The sequence below is a fragment of the Chrysemys picta genome, chromosome 7, assembly GCF_011386835.1.
Source record: "Chrysemys picta bellii isolate R12L10 chromosome 7, ASM1138683v2, whole genome shotgun sequence".
NCBI classification, from domain to species: Eukaryota; Metazoa; Chordata; order Testudines; family Emydidae; genus Chrysemys; species Chrysemys picta.
In genome coordinates, this window is record NC_088797.1 from 97783545 (window position 1) to 97798620 (window position 15076).

Below are 15076 nucleotides of genomic sequence, written 5' to 3' on the forward strand. Positions count from 1 at the left end.
TCAATTTGAACCACTGGCTACTATTCATCTTAGGAAGGTTTTGTTTGCCTGCAACATGAAAGCTAAACCAATTAGAGATAGGACACAACTACTGTAAGTTGTGTTTAGGAACTGCAGTTGGTGGGAAGAACCTGATAAATGAAGGGCCAAAAGAGACAACTATAATCATTTAGTTTGACCTCCTGTATAACAAAGGCCCTAAAACTTCCTTGAATTAATTCCTTTTGAACTAGAGCATATCTTTTTAGAAAAACATCCAGTTTTGATTTAAAAATTGCCAGTGATAGAGAATCTACCACCATCCTTAGTAAGTTGTTCCAATGGTTAACTACCCTCACTGTTAAAAATGTGCATTGTATTTCTAGTGTAAATTTGTCTAGCTTCAATTTCCAGTCATTGGATCTTGTTATGCCTTTGTCTGCTAGATTGAAGAGCCCTCTATTATCAATTTTCTGTTCTCCATACAGGTACTTATGGACTATGATCAAATTATCCACCCGTAACCTTTTCTTCCTTAAGCTAAATAGTTTGAGCTCCTTGCGTTTTTTAATATAAGGAATGTTTTTCAATCCTTTAATCACTTTCATGGCTCTTCTCTGAACCCTCTCCAATTGTTCAACATCTTTCTTGAATTGTGGACACCAGAACTAAACAAAGTATTCCAATACTGGTTTGCACCAGTGCCAAATACAGAGGTAATATAACCTCTCTGCTCCTGCTTAGTCTTCCCAGGTTTACACATCCAAGGATCGCACGAGCCCTTTTGGCCACACCATGATCTGGGAGCTCATGTTCAGCTGATTATCCACCATGATCCTCAAGTCCTTTTCAGAACCACTGCTTTCCAAGACAGAGTTCCCCCATCCTATAAATATGGCTCCATTCTTTGTTCCTAGATGTATGACTTTATATCTGACCATATTTGCTTGTGAATTGCTCTGTATCAGATAGACTCACAACACACTGACACTGATAGGGGGAAACTGTATCCTTCAAACTGAACAATACTGTATTTCATGACTTATAGATATACAGACTCATGCACAACAGTCTATTACATGCATGCTGCTCACTGATTGGCCCTCATAGTAAGTATAAGAAAAGGAATTGGTGTGTGTTTTTTTTCCTTCCCTTACATGTGCTGTTCATAGAGCTGTCAAAAGGGATAAATTCAGATGTTGTGCAGAGCATTTTAGAATGCATTGTTAATTTGCTACCTGGGGGATCATCAGGCAAAGCTAATTATCCTGTAATGAGGCTCCTGAAGCTGACTGCAGTACAGACTTTTTAAGGTGTCCAATTTATTAGACATAATTTGTTTTGACATTCTTCATACAGCTAAGATGTGGATGCCACAAATGTTTGTATGCATCAAAGACAGGATGGGAAATCAGACACTTAAGACAGGAGAATTATATAATAGTTATTATAGTAATGAGAACTAATGCTACAAAGATGGAAGATGGGGGGTTAATTTTATTGATTATTGGTTTGAGTGCTAGCAGGTAAATAAGGACCTTAGCACTCAATATGAAAATAAGGAACCTGTAAAGTCAAGGTAATAGATACCATGAAATAACACAATATGTATTAGTGGAAAGGTTTATATCCAGTTCTAACGCTTTCCTAGAGCCATGCTAACTGCACCTCCAGCTATGATCTTGTCAGTTTTTCCTAGCTAAACATAGTCAGGCTGGTTTAGTACATCGGTGAGAAGCCTTTTGGGGACAAATATATGCTACAAGAAGGAGTGTTGGTGGTCCAGTAGGAGGACTTCTAAATCAGAGGATGACACTATCCTGGTTGCACTGCGTTGTTGACTTTTGAATTAGATGTAATTCTGAGATTCATACCTCCGCCATGGCACTCTTTACTTCTTTTTTTTTTTAAGATGTTAACCCCAGCACTGGACCAGATTCCAGTTTGCATAATTATTTTATTTACATAAAATTCCTCTGCAGTTTCTATTAGATAGGGTATGCTGCACTTCTGGCCTAATTAGTCTGTAGTGTTTGTGTGCAGTTAATGGCTCCTACATTGCAAGGTAAAATAACTCCAATGTAGTAGACACACACTCTAGGTCAGCCAGTTGTTATGGGTTTGATGCAGGAATTATTGTATGAAAGTCTGTGGCCTGCGTTATGCAGGAAGTCAGACTTGATTATCACCTGACTGTCTTGCCTTAAAATCTAAGTCTGTAAAGTACTTCATCCTTCAGCATGAAAGGAGCTGTATTTAAATGTTATTACATACAGGCCATCAAATAAATTTCAAAAATATTGTTTCAAGTGTTTCACCATCTATCAAAAGCCAGTGTTTTCAGCTCAGTCAATTTAGGAAAGAAGAGCTAAATAACAGTTTTAATTTAACCTTCTGCAAGTCAAGTGCAAGTGCACTTGAATTCCTTGTGAACATACCACAGACGATAAATACACACTTAAGATTTCCTTTTGTCTAATTTATTTGTTAAGAAGAAACTTGTATTTTTCTTTTATACACTGAAGTTTAAGTCGGCTCTCTGAGCTAAGATCAAGTGTAAGTAGTCTCTTGGCCTATCCAAGGCCATGATCAAGTGTCTTGATGTTTTTGGTCTTTTGGCCTCGAGATGAAAACGTTGTCTGTGTCTCTGGGACCTTGAAATAAAAATATTATCTAAGTTATATCTGTGGCTAGGGACCCTACAATTAAGTCTTTTCTTGGGTCAATCCCAACCCTGACAAAATAGAAAGCAAAACCATGTCCTCCATTCTTTAAAAGAAAATGTTTAAGCAGAAAGGAAAGTTCTGATAATTCTAAGGACAATGCAAATTTGAATTAAATTTATCTCAGCACTTGCCTTTCCCCTCTCAGCACTCCTACCTCCAAATAAGCCATGTCATACTGAATATGACTTAGCTGTAGTACTGTCAGCTCTTGCTGGCCAAGGAGTTTATGGTCCAGCCCCAAGCCTTAAACTCATCTTCCCTACATGATGGTGCATTGTCCTACCACTGAAAGTCTGATAATTTTTCAGGATCATTTCCTCATGTTCAGCAAAAGACTATTATCCCATAACTTCCTTTCCAGGAAGCAACTGCAGCAGAAACTTTCTTCTCATCCAGAGAGACGTATAAGGAAGTGTCTGCTGCATAGTAATGTGTATGCATGTACCAAGCCAGATACTGTCTCCAGCATTCCAATTACAGTAGAAGTGTAAGTACATGGGAGAGGTTACACTCCCCTCCTGCACCACCATCTTTTTGTTCTAATTAGACAAAGGTAGTCATGGAGCATCATCTGCATTTGTGCTTGCCCAGCCTCTGAGAAGAGTAGCTTCTCTTTGCTTGAGGATGTGTGCTGCTTTAAGAGAAGTCAACTCACAAGAAAAAAAACAATCCGATCAAAAGCAAGTTGGGACTTTTAACCACGTTTCATGAAATCAGCATGTTCCTAAATAGGAATTTGTGAATTCAGCATAAAGTAAAGTGTTCAGAAGTGCTTAAGTCCCATTTTCAAAAGAGACAGAGGCACTCAGGAGTCTAACTCATTAAATGGCATTAACTCAGGATCCTGGGTTACTACACACTCTTGAAAATTTTACCCACAATCTGTGTTGTGAATCATGATAGCAAAGGGTACTTGTTTGTGGATGTGAGGTAACCAAATGCCATTTTATAAGTCAGATTAGTGTAATGTTAGTCTTACTATTGAAAACAGCCCAAACTGGTGGTGGAACAGCTCCATTCCACTTCTGGTTGACAAACAATGACTTGCTTTATTTTGGTCTGAACATAAGAATGGCCATACTGGGTCAGACCAAAGGCCCATCCAGCCCAGTATCCTGTCTACCAACAGTGGCCAATGCCAGATGCCCCAAAGGGAGTGAACCTAACAGGTAATGATCAAGTGATCTCTCTCCTGCCACACACATCAGAGACACACCATAGATGACTGAAGCAACAACGGAAGTGGAAGGAACCCTTCACCCTTAATTTGTTCAGAAGAAGGACTAAGGTATGTAAATTGAAATGAAAGGAAACGTGATAACCTTGCATGTTAAAGTGGGACCAAGTATGAATATGAAATTCATCCAAAAACCTGAATGCTGCGAAGTGGACATAGGTGTCTACCAATATATAAACCAGTCTCAAGGTCTAGATCTTAACCCAGCATCACTAATGGAAAGGGAGTCTATGGAGGCTTCTCTCTATATAGTATTGTTGCAGACAGTTGGCACCCTGATTAATATTTCATTTCATTTTTGTTGAAAGACCTATTGATGCTGCTTTTCAGTTGTGCTGGGGATGGGATCCCAGTGCAAAGTGACTAAAGCTGGCATGGTTGGCCAGGGGAGTTTTTTTTCCAGTGGGATGGAAATGGAGTACTAGCTCACACACCAGTCCACTTTCCTGTTTCCAGAATGGGGAGCATGAGTGGGGCCTCACTACATGTTAGCGAATCTTGGCTACTGTAATCCTGTCTGTTGGGGGGACACTGACAAATAGAGACACACAGGCTGCTAACTTACAGTAAGGTCCCAGAGCAGTGCACAGATGGCCCCACGTCTAAAGCTGCCTTTGCACCCCCCTGCTCCTTTGTGCACGCCTCTTAGGTGGAATCAAGGATCAGTAACAGTGCTGAGGAGATGGAATAGCATCTAAAAAAGAGAAAACATACTTTCTGGTTTTTGTATGGATTCCACAGTCTATAAATGTCACTGTGAGGCACTGGGAAATTGTAAGATCAGTAATGGGGCTTGATTAAAAATAAAATAAAATTGTAAGCATAATGCTTTGTGTGGAGGCCCACTACTTGGAGGGACATATTGTTTTTCCCTGGCTTAGTCTGCCAGCTTTAGATGACATGCCTACAGGAAATGTATGACAGGTGCTGCTGTGCTGGGGCATTCTCAAGCAATTTCTTTGTGCTTCTAAAACTGAATTTTTCTACTGTTCTTTTAGTTGGTACAGCATGAACAGAAATAATTCCTTTCAGCTAAGAGTACTGAATGGGGGCAGAAGCAATTAAATGTTCAGAGCACGCAAACACCCTTAACTGACCAATGGACATTGATAGGCTATAGATTCTCAAACTCTCTCATAGGCTGGACCATATTTCTAATAGAAACTGTCCAACTGACTCACCTCCCATTTCCTTGTAGAAGTAATTTTGGGGGAAATGTGTAATTTTAGCTGTCTTTATCAGTTGGAAATGAGGTGGTAAAGCCAGCACCATGAGATGCTAGCGAGGACTTTTTGATACTGGTTTTGTTTGTTTTGGCCTTTTCGGTTAAAAAAACAAACCCCTCCGCAATGGGTACTCTTTAATATCAAAAGGCCTGCTTAGATTGTTTTTATCCAGGCGGAGGGGAAGTCAAGGCTGGGCTCACCTCTGTTGCCACATCTGACCACACAAGGAGTGCACTATACCAGCTTTTACAAAAATACTAAAATGAACATCTGAGGAAATTATGTAAGCTATCGCACATCAATAAATGGGAAAGCACAAGCAATTCATGTTAGTGGTTTCTTATGTTTAGTTTTTCAATATTGTCTCTATTAGTCATTGTTTATATTTATAGCTGTTTAAACCAATATTCAAGATGTCTTGTAATAAGAGAAAACTAACTTTTATTGAAGATAGCAGCATTACAAAATAATGGGTTTCAGTTCTATTGAAAATTCAGTAAAAAAACAAAACTGAGCTATATGCTTCTACAAATCAGGCAGAGACTAACTGCTTATTTTCCACAAGTAGTTACGCACCTTCAACTTTCTCCTGCATTATTTTCTGGCATTGTTCTCCTTGGGGAGGGAAAAAAAAATCCACCTCTAAGTGATTGAGAATTCCTAATCATCTAGAAGCGTGTAGAAATCGAATGCCTTCTGCTCTTTGCCACGACCTTTAGAACCAAGAGATCATCATATAGGTATAAACGTATATTAACCTGCAAATGATAGTTGGAAGCTTTAGCATTACAGCTAATCCAAAGTACCTCTGCTAGCAGGAACTGCAGCAACTCTTTGCCTTCAGTAAATCCTTTTTGCATAAGTTGCCCATATTAAAGTGTCCACTAAGCTAAAGAGACAAGGAGTTATCATTCTAGAAATGTATCCTAAAAAGACTACAATCCAGGATGGGAGCTCCCACAAAACAGGCTATAAGTTAAGTTACTACTCAACAGTGTAACTGAAAGCAGCCAAAACGGCAGCTCTGGAACCTGCTTGGCTCTTTGAATTTCTGGCAATGACAAAAGGCCAGCAAAACCACCCCTAATGACCTGCTAGAAGAAAATAAGCACTCAGTGTTTGTCATATCTGAAAGACATCCAATATAGGGACCAAAAAGGTATATTGACTGTGTCATTAGACAGACCATAACCCAGCTGATAATTATATGCCCCTTCCTTGTTCTCTACATCAATTTAATAGCTTTGCAAGCAGGGAACCGATGCTCAAGGTGCATTTTCAGCTCTGAGGATAAAATGCCCTAATAGGAATATTTTCTAATTAAACCAAACCACAAGAATCTTCAGCTTCAGGAAGCTTTTCCAAGAGTTAAGGTCATTATAGCACCTTTTGAAATATTTTATATAGAGGGGAAAGGGATCCTCAAACTGTCTGCTGTTGTCCTTACCTACCAAGGCCTCAATTCAGAAAAGCATCCCTATACAGCACTTAAGCACATATGGATGTTTACGTTAAGCATAAAGTTCTTTCCTGAGTTTAGGTATGTCTACACTGAAGTTGGGAGGTGTGCTGCCCAGTTTGGGTAGACAGACTCATGCTAGTTCAGCCTGAGCTAACACACTAAAAATAGCAGTGTGAACATTGCACATCTGGCTTTGGCTCGAGCTAGCCACCAGAGTCAAAGCCTACCTGGCCCTCTGAGTCCAAGCTTAGGTGGCTAACCCAAGCTGCTGCCAGTGCCACAACATCCACACTGCTATTTTTAGCCCACTAGCTCGAGCTGAGCAAGCGTGAGTCTAACTGCACCAGCATCACACCTCCAAACTGCAGTGCAGACATCACCATAGTTTCCCTGCTGGGTATGTGGCTGGAAAGGTTTGTGACAACCAAAAGGTGAAAGATGGGCAGGGGCAACAAAGATGTAGGATTGACCTTCAGCTGCCTTTTAAGATACGACTCCAAGCTACAAGGATATACTGAGACAGACAGACTCCCTAACACAAACTCAGAAAAGCAAGTTAGCACAGTGAGAGTGTTGGCACAAACCTCTTCAAACCAAAAATAGGAATGAAGAGGACAGAAAGGCCCCACTCTCAATAACGATGAGGCTTAAGATGTAGAAGAAAGACACACATTCTGCTTGCAAATCATTGAACTGGTCTCCAGAAAAAAGCAGCGCCTAAATGTTTATGTAATGGAGGACAAAGACAAACCAAGGTACTGAATATGTAATGGAATAGTGCAGGCCAGTGCTCCTTGCTCTGAAAGTAGTGGGATGCACATGGATCACTAGCTAGTATTGGTTTCAGGTCTTCACACACTATCCTCCTCCCTCATTGAGCTGTGTATTTTCCAGGTATATTTTGTACTGCGCTACCAATCCAGAGCCATTCAGTCCTGCCCAATCCCAAACCAGTGTTAGACTAAGTCCTTCAAATTATAGTAATGGCTTTGATTTTACAAAAAATAGGCAGATTTCAGATGATGCACTCTTCATCATTTATTGATAACTGATTCATGAGAGAAAAAGAGTAATGCTTAAAGTTCAAATCACAAACTAAATGGAGCCTTAGGTCTCCACCCCCCAAAAAACAGTATTTCTTAAATTCCATAAGGTTAACCATGGGGTGTCTATTTAAAAAAAAGGTATACTACTTTCTGATTCAATAGTCATCAATTTTAAAACCTAATTCTGTCATAGGCTTTGGCACTATTTGTTCAATGGACAAAATACACCTAAAGAATGTAAAAATATTTATTCAACCTAATCCATGTGGTTATAATTAATACTAAAAACAAGATTTTACAATACAGCAACAAAAGTAATAACTCTCTCCCACTAAGTTTAAATCATTGTATACTCCTTTTATAATCATCTGATGTACAACAGGTTCAGTTTTCAAAGAAGACAGCTTTCCTACAGAACAAAATGTTAAAACAAATAATTTGCACTATTAAATTCTGCATGAGACTTTAAAAAACAGTTATAAAGTGTTTGGAAATCTATACAGTGAAGACCACTGAAAAGCTTTCTCCTTGCACTGAGGAATTCTGCAAGAAATATGTATTACATTGTTTGAAAACTTATATTACAGAAAATCAGAGGTGGCTGCTGTGTACATAAATATATAAAAAAGTCAGACCAATCTTTGAGACCAACATAATCAGCAGACTTATGAGATTATAGTAATTTATCAATAATTTTAGCAAGATTCTCAAATTATCAGCTATGCATGTGTAACTTTCAACGACTATAGTTTCTGAATACTAGTTGGCCATTGTATATACTTTTTATACATTTCTAAAATATTACATTCTCAATATTTAAGGTAACACATAAAAAAGTAACATTTTTAAGTGTCACTAACATACATTATTGCAATCAGACATGAAGTTCACGCTATAGTTGCTTCATTTGTGATGAAAAGCAACGTTTACTTACCAATACTTCACTATGGGGAATGCTTACCCTTCTCCATGCATTTGACATACTATCATGAATAAAAAAAATAGGAAAACTTTAAGAATGAGAACTTTAAAAAAAAAACAACATTCAATTATTATGTACGGGGAACGGCAATTACTGTAAATCCAGGCTAAGTCTTGCATTAATATGAAATGGCCACATTGTTTGTCAAATAGGACTCAGAATTAACATTAACATTGGTATAGTAATTGCTAATTTCCATTGAAAAAGGTGGATTTATGAACAAGTAAAATTACTGATTTAAGTGCTAGTGTCTCCCCTTTTGACATATCACTAAAATCTGCATTTTTACGATAGGCTTTTACTGTTTTCATTATTAAATTATCTTAATTTATTAGACAATTAAGCTTTATCCTTTAGTCTGTACACTGACAGACGAGAATCAAGTTACCTGCTCATTGTCCAATGCTCTCTAGCCTCTACTACTATTTATTTGAGTAGTTAATTGCATAATCACAAAGGAACTCTCAAAATATATTACTAAACAGCTGTTCTAATTACAGAAATAAGTGATTGAATTTCACTTTCCCAAGTAATTTCTCTAGAGGTGGATGGAATAATAATAGTTACAAGACAGCAAAGGAGCCATGACATAGCAATACTAGACACTATATTGTCTGCAATTGGATAGTAGCAAAATTAGCTGGAAGTCATGTACTAGCTCATACTCTAGGTGGTCAAAGTTGGCTTATGTGGACCCTTTAGAAAAGGATCGGTCTTCTGCTTGTCTATCCAATATTTTGTATACATTTTAGGCGTCCTGTTTTACATCTATTTCAGAGCTTCAGCTGTGAACAAGGGAATCCTTATTGGATAAAATCCAAGAAAAATTTCTTCTTGGCAATAAGCTATTCAAACAAAATTTCTTTAAAAAAAAAAAAATCCCTCCATGGTATCCTTAGTGTTGAATTGGATGGTCTGTGTATGCAAATATTGTGCAGATACTTTATTAAGCGTACAAAAAAGGGATTTGGATACAGTCTGTGCATTGATCAGTAACTGCACAATTTCATTTTTTTTTTTTTTAAATTCAGCATATGTGGTATGATTCAGATGCCTGCCTGTCAAAGGAAATACACAAAAATGAAAACAAATCACATTCTTAGGTTCAGTAATTACTGAGCGGATTTACCCTGCCACAAGAAAGTGCTTTATTATATTTGGAAAAAAAAAAAAAAAAAAAAAAAATAAGAGCAGCAACTTATCACAAGTCTCCACTACTGTGCAATAACGATGGAATCTATACAACAAGAGAATCTGGTAGATGAGATTGTATGACAGCTGGAGATCACAGCCTTATGCTCCTTCTTGCTCAGGGTAATTTAAAATTTTGCGGTGAGCTTGACGTAAATATTGCTGTTGTTTGAAGTAAACTTTAAAAGCTCCTTTTATAGCAACAAAAGCAATTCCACCCTGAAATAAAGAGAGACATTTTTAAGACTTACAGAACAAGTTCAGTATCACATCTTCTCAGTTTTCTTCTTAGTTGTTAAAAAAAAAAAAAAAAAATTTAAACAATCAAGAAGTATTTCCTTTGAAGTTAGGGTAATTAGGGCAATTACAAATGAATATTTGAGGCAAATTTTCTGTCACAATAGAGTACTACAGATGTTCATGTTACATGAATTACATAAAAGGATTACATGCTGGGTTTATAAATCATTTTCGAAGCTTTTATTCACTTATGACAAAAAATGAAAACCCATCACATTAAATAACAAAAATGAGATGTTTTCCCAGAATATAAAATATAGAACACACTAATTAATAGTCCCAATAAAAACTTATCAAAACTTGAAAAATCCATTTGCTAGAGGCAATTAGGGAACTTCCTCTGGCAAATACAGAAGGGATCAAAAACCATCAATTTCTGTAAAACTTAAGTTTTCATTAAAGATATGTCTTTAGTCCTCACGGTTGTAAAAACCCTTCAAACACATGAACAGATCCCAAGTGGTCTTCTCTAGGTCTTGTCCACACAGGGAGTTTAGTCCACACTAACTCAAGTTAGTCTGGTGTGAAAATGCCTGCATACATAAGATGCAATTCATTAGAGTGCACTAACTTTGCATTTAATGCAAACCTTGGAGTCCTCTTTCAAACCATACTGAGTTCAATGTAAATTGAGTTAGGGCCGTGCACTGCTTTGACAGTCCTCAAACTGCTATCCCGCACTCCTTTGCAGGTGTGTCTTATGGAGATGTCTCTGAGTGCTTTCCACTGCTCTAGGGTCAAATTGACTAGATACCCCCCCCCCCCACACACACACACACACCTTTAAAAACTGGCATGGGGCCAGGGCCAAGGCTAAGGGTGAGGGCGGGGAGCAGAGCTGCATCCAGCCTCTGGCCCAGCTGCTACCTCCACTGCAGCCCGGCTGCGGCTCCTGCTCCACCCCCTGGCCATGGCTCCATCCCAGGTCCCACTCTGGGCCCCAGGCCCATCTCCATCTCCATCCCCAGCCTCGGCTCCCTTACCCCGTCCACTCCTCCCCTCCCCCAGCCGTAGCCTCGCACCCAGCCCCTGCTCTGGGGGAGAGGGGTGGGACAAGAGTAAGGGGGGCATGACCCTCAAAAGTTTGGAGACCACTGCTTTAAAGATCTGTTTCATTGTTGTTTTAATTAAAGTTTTATTTATGGTTATGTAACAAGTTGTTGTTTAATAATACAATCCATTAAAAATTCATTCATAGCGCGTCCACAATGCATGGTACATACAAAAAAAACGTAAATTTTGCATGTTAAGTATAAAGGTACACACCCAAGATACAATAAAGAGTTCCACAACGTGCCACTTCTACCACCCATCAAAGAGACTGCAATTCTGCTCACTCCTGCCCAGGATAACAGCTCGATGCACATTGTCAGCCTGAGACTCAAAGTAAGAGCAGTAGGCATCCTGACAGTACTGCCTCGCTGTTTCCATATTCTAGAGTATACCTTGCTGGCTGTTCAAAAAGTTGAGCAAGTTTCTGCACCTCAGCCTCCCACGAGCCATTAAGGCTTTCTCCCTTACTCTCAGAAATACTGTGCAAAATACAACATGCAGCTATCTTCTTGGGCAAGGTTTTTCTTGCAACTTCCAAACAGCACCATTTTCCTTTCAGATTATGCTCCACTGTCATTCTGTAACAGTTAAACTGTTCCTTCCTTCTATCCCAGAGGCCAGGGAATGCCTTCATTGACCAGGTCTCCCAGGATAATGTCCATAGGGGGGGCAAACATCCTTTATTCCTTAAGGTAAACATAGCTGAGTTGTGAAAGATCCTAGCATCATGGACCTTTCCAGACCATCCTGCATTTATTACTGTAAACCTGACATGGTGGTCAACCAGCCCTTGGTGCAACACTGAGCAATACCCTTTCAGTTTATAAACGCTGAGGCCTGGTGCAGGGAGCAAACGATGGGCACATGGATTCCGTGAACTGCCTCAATATAGTTTGGGAACCTCATGTGTGAAAAGCCATTAATCTGCTGAGTATTACCAACCTTTATAACCTGGTGCAACAGTGCCTTATGCATGGCATCAAATACCTGCATGACAATAGCCCCAACAGTCAGTCAATCTCCCTACACTAAAACTGGGTTGGCTATCGACAAGCAACCTGTAGAGGTAGCCAGCTTACCCTGGAAATCACTGGTGGGTCCCCTCCTCATCATCTTCCACATCACCCTCTGGTTACTTTGTTTAGATCTTCGACTTGTAGGTTTTTTGGTTTGTCTGTTTAAGTCCTGTCTAGGATTCTGGGTCGAGATTAATTTACCATTTTAGATTAAATTACATTGGTGATTCCAGCCCACCGTATAGACCAGGGGTTCTCAAACTTCATTGCACCGTGATCCCCTTCTGTCAACAAAAATTACTACGTGACCCCAGGAGGGAGGGACCCGAAGCCTGAGCCCTGCTGCCCCGGGTGGGATAAAGCCTGAGCCCCACTGCCCAGGGCAGGAGGGCCCTAAGCCAAAGCCCCACTGTTCCATGTGGGGGGTCCAAAGCTGAAGCCCAAGGGCTTCAACCCCAAGTGGGAGTCCTGTAACCTGAGCCCCGCCACCCAGGGCTGAAGCCCTTGGGCTTCGGCTTCAGCCCTGGGCGGTGGGGCTCAGGCTTCAGCTTCAGCCCCAGCAAGTCTAACATCAGCTCTGGCAACCCCCTAAAACGGGGTTGTGACCGACAGTTTGAGAAGTCCAGACAAGGCATCTTGAAAATACTCATCCTATGAAAAAGCACATCAGTCAAATACCATTCTAAATTCTACTTCCATGTATGTTCCTTTTACCTTCTGCTCACACAGAATATTTACTACAACTCCTTATACCATTATTATTGCCATTTCTGAAAAACATTCTTCTTAAATCATCTTACCAGGATTGTCCTTTGTAAATTAGAATTAACACTGCTGAACATCAGCTTGCCAACTATGGTGGCAATGGTTGGAAAGACAAGAGCTCCACACAGAATACGAGTAGCAGAGACGTGATCTGCTAGAGGGTTGGCCTCAGCTGGAATACGAGGAACAGGACATCCAATTCCTAGAGAAAAATCATATTGCCAGCTAACAAACTGAAGACTTAAAACTTTGTTTTCATTATGAATCTAGCCTTCCAAGTCTAATTAGTTTTCTACAATCTAACAATTTTATTATAAAGCATCCCTCTCTCCAGTAAGTATTCTATTTCTATTAAATGAAGAAATTATTGTTAGGCATCAACTTTTAGCTTCTCACTCTAAAATTTCATGTATAGTTCTTTTATTTTAATATTTGCACTACAATAGAGCATAGAGGCCTCAACAGAGTTTGGGGCCCTATTGGGCTAGGCACTGTACAATCACACAGTAAGAGACGGTACCTGCCCTTAAGATCATATAATCAAAATAAACTAGACAGAGGGCAGAGGGAAGGGAGCATTATTATCCCATTTAAAGATAGGGAAACTGCCCTCTACACCCCACCTCGCATGGGCAGAGCACAGACTTCATATTTCATTTAGATTTAATTGCATTACCTGGAAATATACTATTCAGAATTTGCAATTTGTTAGAATATTTGCGCCACAGTCTGAGCACATAATCTTCCCAACGAATCATCTTGCCCAGTATCAGCATGACTGGGATGGTGGGAAGTCCAATCAAAAGAAATAAAGGATCAGCTCTCTCCATGACATCAAGACCTTCTTTATGACCTACAACCTGTGAAATGTTTAAAAAGTTTTAGTGTCAGATGGCTATTGTGCAGTGGACATACTTTAAGTGTCTAGTTTTGAAAGATTTTACTGCAGGGGTAGGCAACCTATGGCACGTGTGACAAAGGCGGCACACAAGCTGATTTTCAGTGGCACTCACACTGCCTGGGTGCTGGCCACCAGTCCGGGGGGCTCTGCACTTTAATTTTATATGAAGCTTCTTAAACGTTTTAAAAACCTTATTTACTTTATATACAACAATAGTTTAGTTATATATTATACACTTATAGAAAGAGACCTTCTAAAAACGTTAAAATGTATTACTGGCACCCGACACCTTAATTTAGAGAGAATAAATGAAGACACAGCACACCACTTCTGAAAGGTTGCCGACCCCTGTTTTACTGGTTTGTATCAAATTGTCCAGGCATCTAAACTTTAAAATAATCCTATTAAATTTTACCTGAAGCTTAAATCTCTTATGTGGTGCCCTTCACTACTTATCAAATTTGCTGTTGGTGACTTACCACTTCCAGTTCTTGCGTGACTCATCTTGCATTAGTGAGTCATTACATAATTAACTTCTTCTTACCCAGAAAGGGGCAGATGTGCTTCTCTATGTACTTACTCCTAGTTGTGTTTACATATAAATAATGTAAAGTCTCTGAGATACCTCTACCTCGATATAACGCGACCCAATATAACACTAATTCGGATATAACGCGGTAAAGCAGTGCTCCGGGGGGGCGGGGCTGCGCACTCCGGTGGATCAAAGCAAGTTCAATATAACATAGTTTCACCTATAACATGGTAAGATATTTTGGCTCCCGAGGACAGCATTATATCGAGGTAGAGGTGTATTTTAAAGCTACCTTATAGTACAATAGAATGTTTTCTAAAATCCCCAGGAGGCCACATAACTTTGGAAAGATTAATTTTAATTCTGGGATTAAAAATTGCTCAGCAGCTACGATTTAAGAATACAAATCAATAGCTGAATTTTCTGATTAATGGTTAGAAGTAGAGCATGAGAGAGGGCACACTAGTAATGTGTATTCCTTCTCTGTGCATCATGAAAAAAAAAAAACTGTTTTCCCACTATGACACCACCAGTTGCACATGCAGCTTCTCATGTAAATGAGCCTTTTTTAAAACTAAGGTTAACATTTGATACCATGCAACAAAAACAGCAATTATACTTTTAATTCTGTATGCTACATACTAATCTAAAATAAAAGAT

General features: G+C 39.4%; 1 protein-coding gene across 2 annotated transcripts in view; it reads right to left on the minus strand.

Annotated features, from left to right (window-relative positions):
* Window positions 1-7909: 7909 nt before the first annotated feature.
* Window positions 7910-15076, minus strand: part of MARCHF5 (membrane associated ring-CH-type finger 5) — a 62055-nt gene continuing 54888 nt past the window's right edge. The window contains exons 4-7 of one of the 2 annotated variants that reach the window (XM_065553536.1): window positions 13660-13843; window positions 13019-13185; window positions 12282-12399; window positions 7910-10068 (exon numbers count right to left, since the gene is read on the minus strand). In XM_065553536.1, coding sequence (XP_065409608.1) covers window positions 10031-10068; window positions 12282-12399; window positions 13019-13185; window positions 13660-13843 — 507 coding nt within the window. In that variant the 3' untranslated portion in view covers window positions 7910-10030. The remainder of the gene's footprint in view (window positions 10069-12281; window positions 12400-13018; window positions 13186-13659; window positions 13844-15076) is intronic. The other variant, XM_005301301.5, reaches the window with a different exon arrangement.